The 21386-nt window shown below is 44.3% G+C and overlaps 6 protein-coding genes and 1 non-coding gene across 7 annotated transcripts; all 7 read left to right on the forward strand.

The window, feature by feature from the left end:
- Positions 1-328: 328 nt before the first annotated feature.
- Positions 329-1567, forward strand: BDZ83DRAFT_758515 (2,6-dihydropseudooxynicotine hydrolase; the record flags this gene model as incomplete). The annotated part of the gene is made up of 1 exon (XM_060515046.1): positions 329-1567. The coding sequence occupies one exon, from the start codon at positions 329-331 to the stop codon at positions 1565-1567; it is 1239 nt and encodes a 412-aa protein (XP_060357706.1).
- An 880-nt stretch (positions 1568-2447) lies between these two features.
- On the forward strand, positions 2448-2528 carry BDZ83DRAFT_t326. The gene has a single exon. It is a non-coding gene; the product is annotated as a tRNA-Gly (tRNA).
- Positions 2529-3917: 1389 nt separating this feature from the next.
- Positions 3918-5937, forward strand: BDZ83DRAFT_643965 (NADH:flavin oxidoreductase/NADH oxidase). Its single transcript, XM_060509710.1, has 2 exons — positions 3918-4739; positions 4797-5937. Exons 1-2 carry the CDS (start codon positions 4147-4149, stop codon positions 5551-5553), a joined length of 1350 nt encoding a protein of 449 aa, XP_060357707.1. The 5' UTR covers positions 3918-4146; the 3' UTR covers positions 5554-5937.
- Positions 5938-6214: 277 nt separating this feature from the next.
- Positions 6215-7498, forward strand: BDZ83DRAFT_201924 (ankyrin repeat-containing domain protein). The gene is made up of 2 exons (XM_060501658.1): positions 6215-6458; positions 6550-7498. Coding segments are annotated over exons 1-2 (735 nt in total). The 5' UTR covers positions 6215-6456; the 3' UTR covers positions 7283-7498.
- A 983-nt stretch (positions 7499-8481) lies between these two features.
- BDZ83DRAFT_713462 (uncharacterized protein) lies at positions 8482-9111 on the forward strand (the record flags this gene model as incomplete). Its single annotated transcript, XM_060511634.1, has 2 exons — positions 8482-8743; positions 8882-9111. Coding segments are annotated over 2 exons (492 nt in total), but the record flags the coding sequence as incomplete, so codon positions are not given.
- Positions 9112-9145: 34 nt separating this feature from the next.
- BDZ83DRAFT_745720 (uncharacterized protein) lies at positions 9146-9965 on the forward strand (the record flags this gene model as incomplete). Its single annotated transcript, XM_060513193.1, has 1 exon — positions 9146-9965. One exon carries the CDS (start codon positions 9146-9148, stop codon positions 9875-9877), a length of 732 nt encoding a protein of 243 aa, XP_060357710.1. The 3' UTR covers positions 9878-9965.
- A 2196-nt stretch (positions 9966-12161) lies between these two features.
- Positions 12162-13558, forward strand: BDZ83DRAFT_685606 (uncharacterized protein; the record flags this gene model as incomplete). The annotated part of the gene is made up of 2 exons (XM_060511252.1): positions 12162-12900; positions 12955-13558. Coding segments are annotated over exons 1-2 (915 nt in total), but the record flags the coding sequence as incomplete, so codon positions are not given.
- Between the last annotated feature and the right edge of the window lie 7828 nt (positions 13559-21386).

Consider the following 21386-nt stretch of genomic DNA (forward strand, 5'->3'; position numbering starts at 1 on the left):
CTTGATTCGATACAGTACCACCGGGCGACTGCTGTCAGATACTATCGAGTGACTATGTCTCTGTTGATGTTACATTCCCGTCAGCCTCGCAAGAAGCGAAGATGAGGGACAGTCGCACTTTTGAAAGGATCCAGACCCCACCTAGCTGCACTTACTTTTCACATTTGCTGACAACTGCGGGGTTGGTATGTTGATTATGGGAATTGGTCTTGTATAAATGATCAGCGGAGCCTCATAGCATCGGCATACCACCCAGTCCACCCAGCGAAGCAAAGTGCTCCCGTCAAGAAGATCCTCTACCAACGTCCGCCGCGACAAATCACCCATCATGGCAAGCGCAAACTACTCCATGTACCAGCTCAGCGCCGACCACACATTCCACTTTGAAATCCTCCGCGCCCTTAGCCAATCCGTCTACGACGGCGCCGACCTCGGCGAAGTCCTCACCACCGCCAACAAGATCATCCCCGGCGACTTCGCAAGCTACGCCACATCCTTCTCCAGCCTCGCCTACAGCGTCCTCGACCGCGCAAAGAGCATCGCAAAGGCCAAGTTCCCCGTCTCCGCGCGCAGCGCCTTCTTCGCCGCAGCGACATACTTTCGCAGCGCAGACTTTTACCTCCACGAGAACGCGTCGGATCCCCGCATCTACGAGCTGTGGGGCAACCAGACTGCCGCGTTCGATGAGGGCCTCGCGTTGTTACCGGTGCCGAATCAGCGTGTGACGATTGAGACGGCTGACTTTGATATCCCGGGTATTTGGTTCACGCCTGATGAAGAAGAGACGCAGCGCCCGACGATCATTATGGGTAACGGATATGATGGGTCCCAGGAGGAGATGTACCACGCCATGGGCGCCGCCGCTCTCGAGAGGGGATATAATGTCCTCACATACGAAGGACCAGGCATGCCTTCCGTTCGGCGGTACCAGGACGTCGGCTTCATCTACGATTGGGAGCGAGTGATCACCCCCATCGTAGACTGGCTCCTCGAGAAACCCGAGGTCGTCGACCCGTCCTCGATCGGCCTCCTCGGGTTCTCCTTTGGCGGCTACCTCGCCCCCCGCGCCGCGGCCTTTGAACACCGCCTCGCCGCCATCTTCGCCGTCGACGGCGTCTGGGACTGGCCGGTCGTCGTGAACGCTACCCTCGGCGCCGAAGCCATGGCGATCTACGACTCAGGCGACAAGGTGGCCTTTGACGAGTACGCGAAGCGGTTCCTGCAGCCCGGCGTGCCCGCGACGCTGCGCTGGGGTCTCGGGCACGGGATGTGGGCGTTCAACACCGCGTCCGCGTACGATTTTGTGACGCTGTCGTTGGATTATCGCATGGAGCCTGTGGTGGATCAGATCCGGACGCCTGTCTTCGTGGGCGATGCGCAGAACGATTTGTTCTTCAAGGGTCAGGCGGCTGTCCTTGCGGAGGCGTTGGGGGAGTGGGCGTATTTGCATCACTTTACGGAAGAGGATGGGATTGGCGAGCATTGCGGTATTGGGGCTTTCAAGCAGCACAACCAGGTTATTTTTGACTGGTTTCAAACCCTTTTGGACGGGAAGATCACGAGATAGAGAGTTGCTCGTTTATAATTCGGCCATTCCTGCCTTTTTTTTTTTCCGGTTCCCGGATTTTGTTGTCAGCTTCAAGAACGTTAGGAACTCATTTGTTAGCTGAGCTGTTTGTATATCTTCAATTGTGGCGTAAATTGGAGGAAACGACACCACAACCGTGCTAGATGGTTCCTCAATTCCTTGGTTGCATCTTCTTCTGACAATCATGTGAGGAGCTGGCTCATTATGTGGACAAGGCGGACGAAGAGCCAGCTCACTATACGTGTGAGAATTGCCAATAGTACATTGTTTAACTGAATTACATATTTGCCAATATTGGCTAATCAAGAAACACGAATGTATGCACAGGGCTTGCGTCATTGCAACTCCTATCTTGTACTCCGAGCCTGATGGCATTTAATTCGAGGCTTCAGCTTCAAACCCAGAATTGATGATTGTACCTATGTTGGCATGTGGCGTAGAAGGTAACATCCTGGCCATATCCTTCCCATTGTGTCATCATCTTCAGCTTCCAAGACCAAGACGACTGCATTACGTCAGCCCTGTCGTTGAAATTAAGGTTGTGGACCGCGCGTTGGGGGCTGTAATTCTCATTTACCAGCCAAGACGCCACCTTCCACTTTCAAGGAAGAAAAAAAGCAATACAATCCTACATGACACCTAATAACAGAAAACCTCCGAGATTCAAATTTCAGCGATCAAATCCGCAGGGGGGAGGGGGGTGAATGTTTCTCGGCAGTTGCATGGATCTAAACTTATCCTCTCCACCAAGGTATCGCCCACTCGCTAGCTCCACGACATCGTGGCCGACCACACCATCACCAGCCTTCCTTGGCCTTCCACGGACCCGGATTCTAACAGTGAAATCCAATCATCAACCGCGTCGATGGTTTAGTTGTAAAATTCTCCGTTGCCATCCAGCAGCGTCGGGGAGCCGGGGGTTCGATTCCCCCTCGACGCAATCCTTTTGATCATTTGGCCGGACAGATTCGCCATGTGTCTTTTTAGTCGGTTTACAATCAGCGGGCAGGCTCAGGGACCTTGCACTGCGGAGCTATAGCGGTACGCCCGCGATGAAGAATGGGGATTGAGTATATGGCCGGGACAAAGAGTTGCCTTTCTTTTACGAAATGGTTAGATTGCATCACCTGGGATCACGGCTCCTATGACAGGCCACCGGACAGAATGTGACGGGCCGGGCCGAAATGCAGAAATGGTGTGTTCTCGACGGTAAGAAGTCGGGAGGGTGACACGCGGAATTCATATCCCTACTCCCTACCGTAGGTAAGCGATAACGAGAACGAGGGCGACGGCATATGAGATTTACACACCATGTAAATTGCCAAGAGCGAAGTACGCCCTAGTAGGCTGGCTTTGCCGGATAGTAGGTTCTAGACCAATGAGGTCATCCGGCTCTATCAAGTGAGGCCAAACCTCAAAAGGAATCGTCCCATATCAAACGCCGTGGAGATGGTCCCTGATTCAGCACCTGATTCAGCATAATCCAAACTTGGCTCGGCGGGGTGCAGCCGATAAGGGAGTTCACCCGACCCGCGAAACTCCGTGGAACTCAATCCCCCGCCTTTCCCCTGTCGTCGGATTAGAAATCTGGCGCAAAGCTTGGCGGAACGGAGGCGCGCACGCCGGATGGGTCATGTTTACCAAGACGTTACGAATAGGAGCCTAGAAGGATTCGAAAGGAGCACCAAGGTTTCTCGAAAACGGCACAGATTGCGCTGCAGACTGGGTGCATATGCTGGCGCGCTGGTGGTGTGTTTAGTCTCCCGAAGTGCTGCGGTACACGGGCAATTGAACCATTCATGACGCGGGAGACCCCTGCGGTAGCTCCCCACCATGACGCACACGACCCCTAGTGCAATTTTTGGGCCGGCTGTGAGGGGCAATTTTGGAACGGATGGATGGCCGAGATGGAGGGGCCGAGCCGAGGACGTGGATTTTTGACAAAAAGAAGAAAGGTAGTTTGCCGTTGGAATGATGAACAGATTCACGGAACGTTGGTGTTGAGCAGGATTTGAGTGGGTGTTTTGGTCGGGTTCTGCATCCTAAATACCTTGTTGTCGAAGTAAATAAATCCTTGGCGAGTCATCCGGCATACAGAGGTCGAATCCGTCGTAGAAAAGGTAGGCTCTTCTAGGTTACATTCTTCAAAAGACCTGGATGGACCAGGGGCATCTTCGTAGTGCAGCAAAGACTCCGAATGCCGAGTGGAGCGGAACGTCGTTGATCGGTCTATGAGGTGGCGTGGCGGGGACAAGACCAGATTCAATTACAAAGCAATTATGTTTCAGTGCGGTGGACGTCAGTTTGGGGGCTCCGCTGTTGCGAACCAGAAAGCTGAATAAACATGACAAGGTGTAGAAAGAAGTGGACATGCGGGTTATTGAGACATTACAAAAGCCACCGTCCCTCCTCACCTGCATCGACATATCTTCCGAAACCTTAAGATTGAGAGCATCAAGAACAAAGCCGCCCACAGACACGTTCATCCCTCCAGCATTAGACTTCACGACCAACTCCTCCAACGACATCACCACACAGACACACACAAACCACCCAAGATGGCACCCTCAAGATACGCCGCCGAGGCCGTGGACCCCAAACCCCTCGCCGAACCCCTCAAATTCGCCTTCTCAGGCAAAGTCGCAAAGAACCGCTTCCTCAAGGGCGCAATGACGGAGCGCCTCTCGACCTGGGACCCCAAAACCCCGTCCAAGCGCGGCATCCCCACCCCCGAACTCATCAACCTCTACCGCCGCTGGGGCGAGGGCGATTTCGGCGTCCTGCTCTCCGGCAACGTCATGATCGACTACGACCAGCTTGAGGCCGCGGGTAACCCGATTATCCCGCTCGATGCGCCGTTCGAGGGCGAGCGCTTCGAAGGCTTCCGCAAGATTGCCGAGGGGGCCAAGGCGCATGGCAGTCTGTTGCATGCGCAGCTCAGTCACCCGGGAAGACAGGTCGAGCAGAAGATCAACCCGCACCCCATCTCGGCGAGCGATGTGCAGCTCGAGGGGGATGTCATGGGTATGAGGTTTGCGAAGCCGAGGGCGATGGAGAAGGAGGATTTTGAAAAGGTGATTGGTGGGTTTGCGCATGCGGCGGAGTATGTCTACAAGGCTGGCTTTGACGGAGTCGAGCTTCATGGCGCACAGTGAGTTCCCCCCTTTGTATGGTGCCATCTTGAGCAACCGACTGACTTTGTCACCAGCGGCTACCTCCTCGCGCAATTTCTCTCGCCGACAACAAACAAGCGCACCGACCAGTACGGCGGCTCCCTCACCAACCGCGCGCGCATCATCCTCGAAATCGCCGACGCCATCCGCGCCCGCGTCCCCGACCCGACCTTCAGCATCGGCATCAAGGTCAACAGCGTCGAGTTCCAGGACGAGGGCTTCTCCACCGAAGACTGCCGCGACCTCTGCTCCGCGCTCGAGGCCGCCTCCTTTGACTTCGTCGAGTTGTCCGGAGGAACGTACCAGTCCCTCGCGTTCGAGCACAAGCGCGAGTCCACAAAGAAGCGCGAGGCCTTCTTTTTGGATTTCGCTGAGAAGATTATCCCGCAGCTCAGCAAGACCAAGGCGTATGTCACGGGCGGGTTGAGAACTGTGCCTGCCATGGTGGAGGCGCTGAAGACGGTGCACGGAATCGGGCTGGCGAGACCTGCGTGTAACGAGGTTGATTTGCCGCGCAAGATTATCGCTGGCGAGGCGTCGGCTGCGATCGAGACGTTGTTGGGGGAGCAGGATTTCGGGCTGACGAATATGTTGGCCGGCACGCAGATGAGGCTCATCGGACGGGACCAGGAGCCGTTGGATGTGAGCAAGGAGATGTATAAGGATGTGTTTATGAAATCGCTGGGCACGTGGGCGGACGCGATGGGGAAGAATGAGGATGGGAGCAAGTTTGGGTATATTGACATTGAGGGGTTGGATTTGCACCCCTTTGGCAAGCCGTACGTTGCTTAGAGTCTAGATAGGTGATGGGTGCATACTGCTCGGCGTTGGATGATAAGAGTTCTAGAACAGATCATTTAGTTAGTAAAATCAGTCAAATGAGTCTTGAGTACTAGCTGGTAGGTGATGATTTTTGAAATGTAGTGATTCCAGACATTCCTTGAGTAACATTCATGTGAGATGTCAGCATGGTCCCTCGATGGTAGTTGGCTGCACACACAGACGGGGTCCCGGGATACATCAGACCATCAACATCAGACGCGTCGAATCATGCGCGGGAGTCCAAGTACCCAAACTCAATGGACATGCCACACGTTTCCTTGTTCTGGCGACTTTCTCGTGATGGAAAGTGACATCAAAAGTGCTGGAACGTAGGATGCCTTAGTGAGTGGAAAGACAAGCCGAAGCCGAAAGACCGGAGAGAAAATCAAGGCAATCCCGTCGGCAGTGACGCCGATTGCCCCGCCTTTTCCCCGCCGATTTTCCCCTGGGGTCCACGGGCGTAGGCGTGTCGCTTGAGGATACACTTGTCAGGTACTTGTCAGGTACTTCTATTGCTTCCCCGCCCCTGAAGCACCCCTGTCTTCCCGACTGCCCTGTTCTCAAGGCTGCCGACAGGGACCTTCCAGGCGCCGTGCACTAAATCCGGGCAGTGGCCTGTCATCAGCCGCCCCCTATTGGCAATCTCGTCCCAACTCACCTTCTTTCCCGCCCGTTCACCTGCCACCCTTTTTTACCATCTCCGTCACCTCACCTCCAGCTATCACCACCACCGATCGCCTCTTTTTATTGGAGATGCGATAGTTGCAGCGACAAAAGAACATCAACACCAGCTATGCCGCCGTCGACGTCTTCATTTGCTCGACCAAACCACACTCCCTAAATCCCTCCCGACCGATCCCAATCACGCCCACCATGTAGGCCCTTCCCATCTTCCTTCCCCGCAGCTACGCATGAAAGACTCCAGCTACGCATGAAAGACTCCAGCTAACCTCTTCCCTCCTCCAGGATTGAACCATCCCTCCGTGTCCGACGCGCCATCACAGCAAACGACCCCCTCCTCGTCAAACGAATCCTCAAATCCCACCCCCGCCTCCTCCACAACCCAGACCCCTCCCCCGAAGCCCTCTCCAACTCGAACCTCCACCTCGCCGCCTCCCTGGGCCACCTCCCCATCGCCAAAGTCCTCGTCGATCATGGCCACGAACACCCGGACCCGGCCCTCAACGAGCACCACCAAACAGCCCTGATGCTCGCCGCCGCCGCGGGCCACACCGAGGTCGTCCACTTCCTCTGCGAACGAACCCCGCACGTCATCCTCCGGCGCGACATACGCTGGCGGGACGCCATCATGGAAGCGAGCCGCGGCGGGCACGACACGGTGCTGCAGATCCTGCTGACGTACGTCCCCGAGGGCGCGCGCGCCGCTGTGCAGAGGGCGGACCTGGACGGCAACACGGCGCTGCATTTCGCAAGCAGTAATGGCAACTTGCTCGTGCTGAGGACGCTGCTTGCCGCTGGCGCCGACGCCGAGCGGAGGAACGTGTGGAGCTGGACGGCCATGTCGTATAGCGCTACCGTGCAGGCCGAGGTGTACCTCAAGGGGCTCGTGACTGAGGTGGAGCGGCGCAAGATGGTGAGGCAGGAGGTTGAGCAGCTCAAGAATTCTGTCAAGGGGGCGGCTAGCATCAAGGGCGGTGCCGTGCGCGTTGTTGAGGAGGATGTCGAGGTTGAGGACTGAGGTGGTTTACGGTTTGAACATTCAACCTTTTCCGAGTCATCAGCTCACGGCAGTTTGCGGGTTTCCCCATCGTCATGGGCGCGACACTCGACGGCAGTGAGGGACGATGGAAATGTCACGGCCCAGATCTTCTGAGGACGGCAGACGGATCATCCACGGCGCCCCGCAACAGCAAAGCTCTACACCACGACAGCACCCACACGGAAGCTACACAATGCTTTCCCGCAACAGCAACAATGCTGCGGAACTTCTCCTCTGGTTGGAGGAAACGTCATATTCATCGGCATCGTCAGCCTCGCTCACAGTATCTAAGGCCATGGGCAGTGGTGCGGCCGCGATCACCAAATTACAAGGGCCTAGCGAAATGACTTGGTGGAGACCCGACCGTCAGCTTGAGTTTGGCCGTCCATGATCGGTTGGCTCGTTGTCAGATGGACAGCTGCAAAAGCAGAGACCAGGATCTGGATGACGGTCAAAATGCTGGTTCAACTTTCCTCGGCTTTGCCCATACTTTGGGTTCCTTTGGGTTATGGAACTGTGAACTTAAGCTTGCAGGCCAAGAAGCAAGCCAGAATGAGGGTCAAAAGTGCCCCCCTTGGTGCTGCTTACATAAGACTGAGATCCACGATAGCTCCAGCCACAGTCCGCCACAGCAAGCCACAACCGAAAGACTGGCGCCACAGGCAGTTGAGAAGCTCATAGCACATAAATCAACCAATCGAATAACACTAAAATCATTATCACTTGAGATCTTGCAACTTCCACTTCATATTCATGTGACTACCTCGAAATCGAAATTGATGCAGAAACCTGCCATTGGTATCACCGATCCAACCCTCTGTGTCGATGATTCACCGTTGTGTGCTTGCACCCAACATGCTCGTCTTAATTCTGATAGACCCAGAATGGGACTGGCATGTTGTTTGCCGCGCATCACCACCTAGTCACAGACCATCATCTGATTAGACATTGACAGTGACTTTTCACACGGTTTGGTCCCCGATTTCGCAAGCTTAAGTCACTGATTCACACTACTGCTCAACATCATATAAATCTAGACCAAGCTGACAGCCCAAACTCTTCCTCGTCAATATTGGCATTCGTTTACACACGACCTTCAAGCTCAACACATTTTGGCTACCCAAAACCCAAGCACTCAACCTCGTCTTTTCAATCACACACAAGTCTCCTAGTCAGCAGTCACCGTGGCGTCCCATCAGTCTCCCGTCGAGGAGGAGGAACCAGAATACCTGCCATACCCAGCAACCAAGCTCATCATCGCGCAGTACTGGCACTGCTCGCGCGACCCGCCATTTTGGGGCTATCTCATCGTCGGCACCTTTTTCGACCAGCACAACAATATTGTCTGGAGCACCGAGGTTTTTGCCTTTCAGCGTGACACTCGCGGTGACCGGAGACACTGGGACGACGAGGGGCAGTTTATCGAGGTGTCGGATTCGGGTGAGTCACTGTGTTTTGTCCTCTTGCGTGGCGGTTATTCACTGCCAGTCAACCCAAGATTTGTGATGTCTGGGAAGGGTATATAACAAGCGTCCATGTTTCCACCTTTGCTGACTTTTGGTTCCTTCATATCTCCAGATGCAAACACCAGCCAAGACCTGAACGACAGATTCTCTCGCAGCCTCAACCTCGCTCAGGCCAACAGCGCACACCATCAACCGGCACACATTCCGGCGTACGGATACCAAATACTCCCACGCCACCTCTGGGATCCGTCGCACGCAGTCCCCTTTCCCGGCACTTGGATCACGGAATTCAACCCCGAGCTCGGAAACTGGGTAAACACCTGGCAGCCAAACCACAACTAATCCTACCTTGATCCACTCATACATCAGCACAACAATGTCTAACCCCGTCAACGGCCCAGACATGGAAGGCCGCCGCCCCCCCTGGGGCCCCCAAGGCATGCCCCTCCCGCGCTGGGGCGAACCCTACATCCCTCACGCCGGCTACGGCACGCCGGCACCGTCCGCAACCTACGGAACATACTACTACCCCGCGACCACATCCTACCAGCCCTACCCGGGCTCAACAGCCTACGCCTGGCCCGGTGCCGGCATGCAACAACAAGGAAGCTATTACCCAGGAACATACCCCCTCCAACCAGGCGGCCAAGCAACCTACACGCCCCGCACAGCGACCTCCCTCCCAACCCTCGACCCACGCAACCCAGCAGCGCACCTCTCCAACTCAACAGGCGGAACGGGCTGCGAACCAGGCTACAACTACTTCTTCCCCGCCGCGCACACCAAAATCCACGTCTTCCGGACGTCCACACCGCCGTGGCAACTCCCGCTCAACGCGCGGATCCAGTTCTCCGCGTTCCACGTCCCCGTGAACACGACGCTGGCGGAGGTGCTAAAGGGGTTCGGGGCGACGAACCCGAATCCGAAGAAGAATAAGTGCTTCGAGATCGTGCAGGCCGGGAACGGGCGGTGGTATAAGGGGTTGTGCTTTTCGGGGGACGATAAGGAGATGATGAAGAAGAGTGTCAAGGAGGTCGGGTGGGATGGGGAACGGAGTGGGGTTCCTGGAGGGAAGCCAGTTGTTTGTGTTTGGCTTGTTAAGGATTGAGGGTGACTTACACGACGCAGAGAGAGGTTGTGGCTGGAGATTTGAGGTTTGGGGGCTGAGGCTTGGGCATTGAGGCTTTTGGGTGGATTATGAAGAGTGAGATTTACGGTTTGTGGGGGCGGGTTTTTGGGAAGTTTAGATTTTGGGCAGATTTGCTGCGTTGGGAGGCTTGACTCGTCGGGTTCCCCGACTCAGTTTTCTCTCTTTTCCTTCTTGTCTCCTTTTCTTCTTCTTCTTTTTTTTTTTTCTGTCTGCTCGTCTAGCGGGTCTCTTTTCTCTCGATTCCACAAGTGGAGTTTATGAACTTGTTTTCTCTTCACCGTTAGCTTTTGGCATTGGCACTTGGCATTAGCACCAAGGAGAGACATTAGACTTTTGCTGCTTTGCACTTTCTAGCAGTGCGCACGCGCTTTATCTAAGCTCACGCAGAAAATTGACAGGACAGCAAAAATTAAACTCTCGCCTCTCTACGGTGCCGAAGGTTTTTTTCCTTAGTTTCTCGAGCTAAAGCTAAGCTTAAATGTTTCTTATTTCCGCAACGTCTTTACTTCCGATGTATCCATTGACGCTGCGACCTTTGGCCTATGTTTCCGTACGTGTGGAAATCGAAATGGAGTGTCAAGCAAACATGGAAACTTATTCGAGCTATCCGTTGAGAATTCAGTTATTCTTTTCGGGAGGAGGGGAATTGACGACTCAGGAACCGTTCGGGGGAAGTCGTTGTTAAGCTAAAAGGGGGAGGGGCACGTTTATGTCTACACTACCCGCCCACCGGTATCCCTGAATCCCAGGGTAATTTACAGCGAACACCGCCAAGATATCTTTGCAACTCTGGTTCGATTTCGATTCCCGACTTTGTGGTTTCCGAAACTAGTTTTCGCACCAGTGAGATGCGCCCAGCAGGAGGCGCCAGCGGGAATGGAGCCGTACCATCCCACCGGGAAACACACGAGCTTGCACTTAATCACCTACGCCGCTACGGATGCGCTTCCGATTTATTATGGAGTCTGGGCACTTTTGGGTTCTGGGGGCTTTGACATTTGGAGTTCAAGGGTGGTAACAGCTCGTTATTTCGCATTGTGGTTCGCGGTCGTTGCAAGAGGGCAGAACTTGGGAAGAGCCGAGAGAGTGAGTCTTACTTGACGTTTAATTGCATCGCCTTGTGAGAGAGATTGCAGCGTTTACCCGATTTCCAATTTTCTCTTTATTTGATGGATCTTTTGATGATGGACCTCAGTCCACGGTGACGGGAGACCCGCGTGTTCGTATGGATTCTGCGAGAATGCCAACGCGCCAAGGTGGCCGGACAGCCGAACTTGCGGACCCGTGGATCCCGCGGTTGAAAGACTGGAGTCCTGGGCGTTGAGGTTTGAAAGAGTCAGTCAGGACTCAAGACGCCGAGGGTGTAAGAAGCCAAGATTGCAAGAAGCCGAAAGTGCACTTCATTTGATAGAGCATCGTCAAATCAGTACATGAGTAAAAGTTTACAGCCTTGTCGAGTTTTTAGTTCATACCGTCAGTTGGGAAGAGAAAAGGATACGAAAACACGAGGAAAATGAAAAAAAGTATGCAGACTGCAGAGAGAATAAGAACACATTGTCGGACTTGCAAACCCTCAAAAGGCGTTTCCTCCGCCGTGCTACTACCAGTAAAGGCGAGCCCTTCCCCTTTGGACTTTGAATTGTTTACGCCAGTCCCAAATTGACGGACGAAGGAAGTGGAGGTTGATTACAAAGTGGCTCTGGACCGTTGTGCTGGACCACATGCGCTTCCTTAGCGCCTTGGCGCGAATCTATTCCCGACGCGCAGCCATCTTACCCCATGGCTCGGCTGAGGTGGGCTTTCTTGTCTTAATCTGAAAACAATTGGCAGCCTGCAGAGTGCTGACAGCTTTACGCGGAGTTTACAGACTTAAGTGGACTGAAAGGGGACTCTTGAAAAGGGTTAGCCGCAACCGCGCGCATCGGTCCTTTAATCTAGCCTCGAAGTCGTTCAGAAAGTGACCAACCAAAAATGGTCCATCCCGGCCCCCACAACCGCACATAAGGTCCTTGTTGAGGTTAGGTAAGGCAGAGCTAGCGATATTTGAAGCGAGTGGGATACGGGCTAGGGGAGAGAGTCAAGACCCAAGAGGCCATGCTAGATGCCTCCAAGTTGCCTTGATGAAAGATTTGTTCCTTGATAGAAAGTAATTCAGATCTCCCAAGCTGCGGGCTCAACAAGTGGGCTTTATCCGTATTCATAGACGCAAACGAGTAAGAAGCTCAACTGCTTTAATTGAAGCCTGTGGAGACTGCGAGCGTTGAGTGAAAATAGAGGTGGGAAAGGGTTGGATGCTTTTGGCATCTTTCGGCTAGGCCATCCCACCCCCTTGGCTAATGTATCCCGCGCAGATAGATGAGAAGGGATGCTCCGAGTATGGTACATATATCCAATGGCCGACCATGTTTCTCCCGTTGCTTGCTTGCCCTCTCTCTCTTGTCAACACCTTCATTCTTTCTCATCCTTGTTCTTTTGCTGTGTGTGCATTGCAGGACTTGGCTGGTTCATGTTCTGATATTCCCACTCAGACTTTGACCTCACATTCGTTTTTGACACTTTTACAAGTCACCCACTCTCTCTAACCCAAAACTCATCGTTCCTTTGTCCCACCAAGTTCATCACACCAAAACCAACAACCTTCAACATAAACCTTCACTCGAAAGCTCCAAAATGCCATCCATCGCATCCACAGCCGCGGCGGTCGCTTTCGCCGCCACCTCGGCCCTGGCTCTGACCTCCACCTCCGCCAAGTCCGACCTCGACGGCTCCGTCTGGAAGATCCTCGAGGGCACCTCCCCCGCCGCCTCGGCTCCGCAGGTCCGCGCGCGTAACCGCCCCACGAAGCGCCAGACGGGCTGGAACCCGCCCTCTGAGCTCTCGGGCGCGTTGAAGGAGGTATGGGCGCACTACGAGAAGACGTACGACGGCGCCATCGAGGGCAACAAGAACTGGGGTTGGGACCAGATCATGGCCAACAACGGGTGAGTCCATTCTATCTCGACGCCCGATGCAAACAACCAAACTAACACGCGCAGCTCCATCAACGTCTGCGTCCGCTGGGACTCCAACTCCCCCATCACAGCCGCCCAACGCACCAAGCTCGCCTCGACCTACGCGGCCCAGTACCAAAAGTGGTTCAAGTGGCTCTACGGCTTCGACGGGTTCCCCTACGCCAACATTGACGTCAACATCGTCGGCTACGCCACCAACAACACGGCCCTGCTCGAGGGCTCGACCGACGGCCTGGACGTGTACACCTCCTTCGCGGACCCGCAGGGCATCCCCGCGTGCGACCCGGCCTGCGAACGCGAAGCGCACCTCGACGGCGACTACAGCGGGTGCAAGGGCGGGGCAGCCAGCCACTTTGACAGCTCGCTGCAGCTTACCGACGGATTGGAGGGCGGGTTCGGGTATTCTTGGGGCCAGCAGGTGGGCAGGGAGTATATGCTGAACAACCTCGATTCTGAGAGCGTTCATATCCTGCTGCACGAGATGGGTCACACTTTTGGATTGGATGATTTTTATGATTGGGAGCCGACGGGACAGAGCAAGTTCATCATGCTTGCTGGGTCTGCTATGGAGGTTACCGACTTTGATGGGTGGATGTACCGCAACTGGTGGTACGAGCTCTCGCAGAAGCGCGGATGGGCCAAGACGGGCTCTGGATCTGGGGCTGTCGCTTCCGGTGCCGCTTCGACTTCTGCCACGCCTTCCGCTACTGCCTCTGCCTCTGCTGCGCCGATTGTCAAGGAGGAGGAGGAGGAAGCCGCTGAGACACCCGTCCCCAGGCCGACTCCCACGCCTACGCCTACGCCTACCCCGACGCCCGCGTCTTCGTCTTCCGTTGCCGATGTTCCCGTCGCGACGTGCGCCGAGACCGCTGCCGAGCCTAGCGCGGCTGCTGCGGAGGAGTCCGGATCCGAGGTGGCGGCGAAGTGGGGCCAGTGCGGTGGGGCTGGATACTCCGGGCCCACTGCTTGTGCTTCCGGGTTGACTTGCACCAAGACCAATGAGTGGTACTCGCAGTGCTTGTAAGGGGAGCGTGCACTTTACTTGAAGGCATTTTTCCACCTGGGTAGTTTTGCATCTCGAAGGAATTGCGAGGAGTTGCCCGAATGGGGTGGGATGATGGCGTGTAGTGGTTGGATGTGGGCGTGGGTTTCTGGGGGATGCGTGGGCTGGGTGCCATGGTTGACGTCACTTGGCCGCATTGCATCGGCGTTGTTACGGGCTAGACCCGATTAGTAGATCCGAGCCTTAGCCCGGATACTATTACAGCTCACTGCGCCGCTTTTATAAAGGTCCTATTTAAGCGCTTTTCTTTTATAGAACCTCTATAGAACCTCCGCTTTAAAAACCTCTACTTTTTAATTTAGATTTTATATATTAAAATCCTTTTAATATAGATTTATATAGGCTAGATTTTTAATATATTTAAGCTCTTCTTTTTATTTACTTTATTATTAATTATACTACGTAATAAAAGTAAATATAATTATTAACGTACTACTAGGCGCTTAATTAACGGGAGCTATAATATAGACCTAAGAATAGATTATTTAGGGTTTATAAGAGCTAATAGAAGCCTAGAAATAGGGTAAAATAAAAAAAGTAGCGGATATAGCGGAGTAGAAATATAAATATAAAAAATCTAACGAAATCTTATAACTATTATAAAAATAGTTTTAATAAATAAATAGACCCCCTATGCTTTTTATTAAAAAACCCGACCTTTATAAAACCCTTATTAATTTAAAAGCGCTTTTTAATAACGGAGCCTTTTATAAAAAGCCCTTATTAAACCTAGTAAAGTTCTTAAATAATAAAAATAAATATAATATTTAAAAAGCCTAGATACGTAATAAACTTATTATCGATATATTATTTTATTATATTAATAAAAAATAAAGATATTTTATTTTTTTATACTTCGTTTTTTAGGTTTAGAAAGTAATAAACTAGTTTTATTATAAAAAAAAGAAAGATAAAAAACGAGGGTCTAACGAACTCTTTATATACTTTTTATAAATATATAGCGACTTTTATTAAGCTAAAAACGCTTTTAACGAATTATTAACAATAATTATAAAAAAGGGCGAGAAGTTCGTAATATTTTTATTTTAATTTAAAAAAACCCTAGTTAATATTAAAGGCTAAAAGTAGCCCGTAAACGTTATAATTTAATATTTTACTCGCGCTTTAGCTCTATAATTAAAAGAATATATAATCGCTACGCTTTAAAATAAATCGTTATATACTAACTTTTTTTATAATATCTAAATAATAGCTAGTAATATAAAGGGCTACGACTTTAATTAACATAACCCTTAGATTTTAATATAAAAAAGATATTATATAATAAAAAAACGCGTTAATAACGACGGAGATATAACTATAACTAAAGCTATAAAGGCTATAAAGCCCGAATAAAAAATAAAGTTATTAATAAAACTAAAGACTTAGCACTACTTTAGTTATAATAAAGTTAAATATATTATAAAGAACTATAAATAAAAGTAAAAAGCCTATATAGTTTAGGTAGTGCTTATAGAGTACTATATAAAAGAAATAAACTTAAATAACAACGAATATTATTTAAAAAAAAAATAGCTCCGGTATAAAATTAAATACCGGAGCCTATAGATAAAGAACGAATAAAATAAAAGTTATTTAATTAATAATAAATTATAAATAGGCTTTCGGCGCTATTTACTACGAGGATTAATAAAATATATAAAACTTTAACGCTAATAGACTATAAATATAATATATATTTTATAATAAACTTTTAATTAACCCGCCGTCTTTATTTTTTATATATAAATAGAACGAAATATAAACTTTATAAATTTATAAATAAGTCCGCCTAAACTATAACTAAAAAGGTCGTCGCTTTTAATTTTAAAATTAGTAATTATATAAAAAAGGTATATATATATATCGTTAAAGACCTAGATATAAACGTATTTTTTAAAAAACTTTAAATAGAACGGAACCGTATTATATATAATATAGCTAAACGGCGGATTTAGTATAAAAAAGGTAAAGTAAAAGCGTACTTTAATAGATAAAAAAAGGCGCTATAATATAAAAGATTTATAAAATATAAAGCTTAAAAGCCCCCTTTTTTACCGCTTTATATTATAAAATCGTTATAAAAAAAAAGCGCTAACTAAATAAATACGCCGCGGAGATCTAGGTAATTAACTTTATTAATATTAATAAAGCCCTAAAACTAAAAAGCGAAACCGATTACTTTTTTTAGCTATTATAATAAATAAAAAAGGAATACGGTAACCTTTTTAAACTATTTAAAATATACCTCTTTTTATTAACTTAGCTAAAAATCGACTTTATAATTAACTTCGAATAATAATTTAATAAATAAAAAGCGCCCCTCCCCTAGGGCCCCCTTTATTTTATATCCTATAAAGAGCTATTAATACTACGTAATACTTTTAAAGACCTATTTAATAAAGGCTTTATTTAAACTAATAGCTCTTTTATTAAAGCCCCCGTTCTTTTTATTAAAAAACTAAGGGGCGGCTTATACTTTTATTATAATTATAAAGCGTTAAATATAATTATATAAAAAGACCGCTACCCTTTATTATTAATTAATAAAACCTTTTAAAAAGTTAATTTAATAAAGTAGTTTATAAAGCTAGACGTTATAATAGCCTTTTATAAAATTAAAGTAATTAAAAAGTATTAAAAAAAAACCGCTTTTTAAATATAATACGGCCTTTTTAAATAAATAGTTTATTTATTTAGTTTAACCGGGGCGCCCGCTATATTTTAAAAGTATATAAACTAAACCCTAAAAGAATTCCTTAACGACTTTGCTTCTATATATATAGATAATATATTAATATATTTAAACGGATCGAAAGCAGATTATAAAAAAAAAGTATAGTAAATATTATATACCCTCGTAGCGGCGGGCCTTAATCTCGACTTAGTTAAAAACGAGTTCTCTATTTAAACTATAAAATATATTAAATTTATTTTTAAAACGGGATAAAGGATTATATATAACTTAAAAAAAGTACGTACTATTTATAAATAGCTTATATTTAAAATAATAAAAGGGGTTAAAAACTTCTTTAGCTTCGCTAATTATTACTACGTATTTATATATAACTACTCCGCTATTATTAAACCCTTTAACGCCTTAATTAAAAAAAGGGCGCTATTTAAATAAATAGCCGAGTAAAACGCCGCTTTTAAAATACTTAAAGAGCGTTTTATATCTACACCCTTACTTTAAAACTTTAATTTTAACTTAGCAATAGTTATTAAAATTAATTATTTTAAATTTATATTTAAAGGCTCCTTTATATAAAAGGATCTATTAAGTATATACTAATTAATTACTTTTTATTTATAAAAGCTTATATTTATTTAATATAATTACTTAATTTATAATAAAGAGCTCTTTATTATAATATTCTATTTAAATATATAAGACGCGGAGCTATAGAGCTTTTATAAATTTAAAATTATTACGAACTATAAAAAGTTAAAGTATTTTATATAAAAATAAAAACTAACTAAGCGCTAAAACTATTAAATAAAATAACTTTTATAATATTATTTTAAAATCGAATACTACCTAGGCCGTTTATTAGCCGCCTTAAATACGCTCTCTAAATATAAATAAAACGCCCTAACTAGCTAGGATAATAAAAAAGAAAAAGAAAAGATTATTTAGGTAATTCCCGACTCTACTTAGCTAATAACTAATACGGTCCGCTAAATTAAAACTATAAAAGCACCCGAGCTACTTAAAACCGATATCTTTATAAATAACATAGAGCTTTAATAATAATAAAACGAAATAAAAATAAAAAATAAATAATATTTTAAAATATACGAAGTAATATTAAATAGAGCTAGGGCGCTCTTTTTTAAATTAAGCCTTAAATTATAAATCGTAAAATATAATATTAACGTACTTTTAAAACTAATTTAATAAAAAAGATTATAGGTCTTTAAATATAAAGACCTAAATTATAATAATAACGCACTCTAAATAGAGATAATTTAATATTACTATAGATTTTTAATAACAAACTACCTTAATAAAAATATTACTACGGCTATCCTATTTAAATAGTTCTATTAACTAGGCTAGTTTAGCGTAATAAAGAGGTTTATTTAAAACTATAATATTTATAGAAGGAGTATTATATAGTAATAAGCTAAACGTAGCTTTTTATAACCTCTTATAGTATTAAAATAAATAAAAAGCGATTTAGTAATAGACTTTATTACTAACCTCTCCCTATTATTAAAGAGCAGTGCCCAGTTCTTATAAATAATAGTTAACTACTTTATAAAGTCCGTTACTTTTAAACTAATAGTATTTATAAAAATAGAGGCCTACGTAAACCGCTTTATTAACTACTACTTTTAATTTTATAAAATACCTCGGTCTATTATAAATAATCGTAGTAATAATTAAATTAATAAATTTTAGTACTAATTTTATATAAAAATAGGGATAGAGTAGTACTTAAATACCGCTTTTTATCTATAAACCGACGGGTTAACTAAACGATTTAATTAAAAAATAAAAGTAATTTTATAATATATAATCGTATATATTTAAAATAATTAAAAAGACTAGTTATTAACTACTTAACTAAGCCTTAATAACTAAATAGCTTTAATAATAGAGCTTTTACTTTTTTTTATAAAGTACGGGTATAACGTCGAGCCCCTAAAGATTTAAAAAAGTATATTAAAAGCGGCGAACGAGCGGGAAATAAAAGCTAATTTTATAATATAAAAACTTATAAAAGTAACGAAGTTTGCTTAGGTTATTATAGCTGCTTTATAAAAATAAATAAAGCGCTTAATTAATAGATAAAGAGTATTAGTAGAGCGCTTCGAAATTAATAATAAAGTATAGCTATATATAGGTAATTATAAATCCTCTAAATTTAATAAAAAATTAGACTAGTTATATTATAAGTATAAAATAATCGAAGTTATAAAACCTACCGTTATATAGCTTAACGTACTTAGTAATATTTACTCCTATTTTTATATTAATATATTACGGTATATAGCGAATAACCCTTTACTAGGCTAATAATAAATAGATAAAAAGCCCTTTTTAATTAAAAAAAATAACGGGAATTATTAATTAATTAAAGAAATATTTATAGCGTAATAAAAGTATATAGGCTGCGGATAGTAAAGGGAAGTCCTCGTTAAATAAAAAGGCTATTAAGAGCTAATATAAGAACCCCTATTTTTATTTTATTTAACGGACGCTTTAAAAGAGTTCGAACTATATTATAGGCCCGTTAAGAAGTTTAATAGTAACCCGAACTATTAAAATAAAGTTAAAAAACGTTAAAAGCCCGTAGTAATTATATAAATTATAATAACAAAAAGAAAACGGGTATTAAATAAAAAATAAAAAAGTAATTAAGTTAAAGCCCGTAAATTAAAAAACTATTTAGCCCCGTAGGGCGTAATATAAAGCTAATAATAATATTATAAATATAAAAAGGGGCTATTTAAAGTTTAAAAACTAAGGGCCGGCTACCCTTTTTAGCCTAAGTAAAGGGAAGCTAATAACGAACTATAATTTAAAAACGGATTAATTATAAAAAAAGAGAATATAAAAAAAATATTTATAGTAGCGTAAAGAGAAATAAAAGCTTAGTAATATTCGTTAATAACGTAGGCCTTTTTTATAATAAAAAAGGCCGCGCTTTTAATAATAAAAGTAGTAATAAAAGTAGCGGTAAAGGTTATATAGGCGGGGGTTATATTAATAGGGGTTATATAGAGGGCGGGTATCTTAGTAACGGGGGAGGTAATTATAATATAGGTATTATAACGGGCATAGGCCTTTTTATTCTCGGCCTTAGTCTAAATAATAATAACGATATATAAATAGTTAAAAGTATTTATAAAGTCTTTATATTAATAATAAAAAAAGAACGGTTAGCGATATATAAATAATAAATATTAAGCGGATATATAACGGCCTTAAAAATAGGGTCGTTTATAATAAAAGTTAATAATTAATAATATTCCTCGACTATTTAAAAGAACTCTATTTAAATAGCTTTAATAACGTCGTTAAACTAAAAATAATAAATTAATAATTATAAAGTAAATAAAAAATAATAGTAGTAAATATATAAAGTTATAATAATAATTAGCCTTATTATTAATATAAATAGCGTAATAAATAATATTTCTAGCTTTATAATAAATTAATAACCTATAAATAAATAAATAATAATAACTTAATATATAGAAGTAGTTATAATAGCCGACGCTAACTAAGGTATCGCTACCCTTAACTAGTACTTATATATAAAAAAGGTAGGGGACCTTATATAGGGCGCCTAGTATAAGAGCCTCTTTAAGCTTATACTCCTTTTTTTTCTCTTCTTTTTTTTTTATTTTTTTACCTTTTTTATTAAATATTAACTAAATATAAAGTTAGCGGACTTTATAAATAAAGAACGGATACGCTATATAGGTTTAATATACTATTTAAATATTTAATTCGTTTTTAAAGAGGTAAATGGATAATAGCTTAAAATTAAAGCTAAATTCTAACTTTTTATTATTTATATTACCCTTGTTATTAAATAGGGTAACGGGCTCGGTAAATATAGTAGCGGTAGCGGGCTAATTAATAAAAACGAACTATTAAAGCGTTAATAATAAATAAAAAACTAAAAAGCCACGGAATAATAATATATAAAAAATATAATAATAGTAGCGTATAAAATATTTATTTAACTATTTTTTAAATTAAAAAAGGGTTTTTAAACGCGTATAGGTATATAAATATAAAAAAGAAATTATATATATAAAAAACGATAGCGGGGACGGCGGGCTTATTAAAAATTAAATTTTTATAATAAATTAATAAAATTTAAATAATAAAAGCGTAAAAATAAATAGATTAGAGTATTTATAAATTATTATATAAAGGTTAAAAAAAAAAAACTTTTTATAAAAAGGGGGGGCTTAATAAAAATTAATAAAAAGGACTATAAATAACTAGTTAGCGGGTTAAAATAAAGTAATTAATTATTTAAAATATTTATAATTAAAAAACGGATTAGTAACGGATTTATTTTAAAAGCGAGGTAGAGGGGTATATATTATAGGCTAAACCCGATTAATAAATCCGAGCTTTAGCCCGGATATTATTATAGTTTATTACGCTACTTTTATAAAAGTCCTATTTAAGCGCTTTTCCTCTATAGAACCTCTATAGAACCTCCGCTCTAAAAACCTCTACTCTTTAGTTTAGATTCTATATACTAAAATCCCTTTAATATAGACTTACGTAGGCTAGACTCTTAATAGGCGTTATATTTTTATTCTATGTATCTACATTGCGGGTTCCTAAAGTGGCCTGTGTATTTGAAAGACGAAATGTAAATATTTTATATCATTCCTAACATCGCTCCGTTGCACC

The sequence above is a fragment of the Colletotrichum acutatum genome (genome assembly GCF_030867785.1).
Source record: "Colletotrichum acutatum strain CBS 112980 chromosome Unknown BDZ83scaffold_235, whole genome shotgun sequence".
In the NCBI taxonomy this organism is placed as follows: Eukaryota; Fungi; Ascomycota; class Sordariomycetes; order Glomerellales; family Glomerellaceae; genus Colletotrichum; species Colletotrichum acutatum.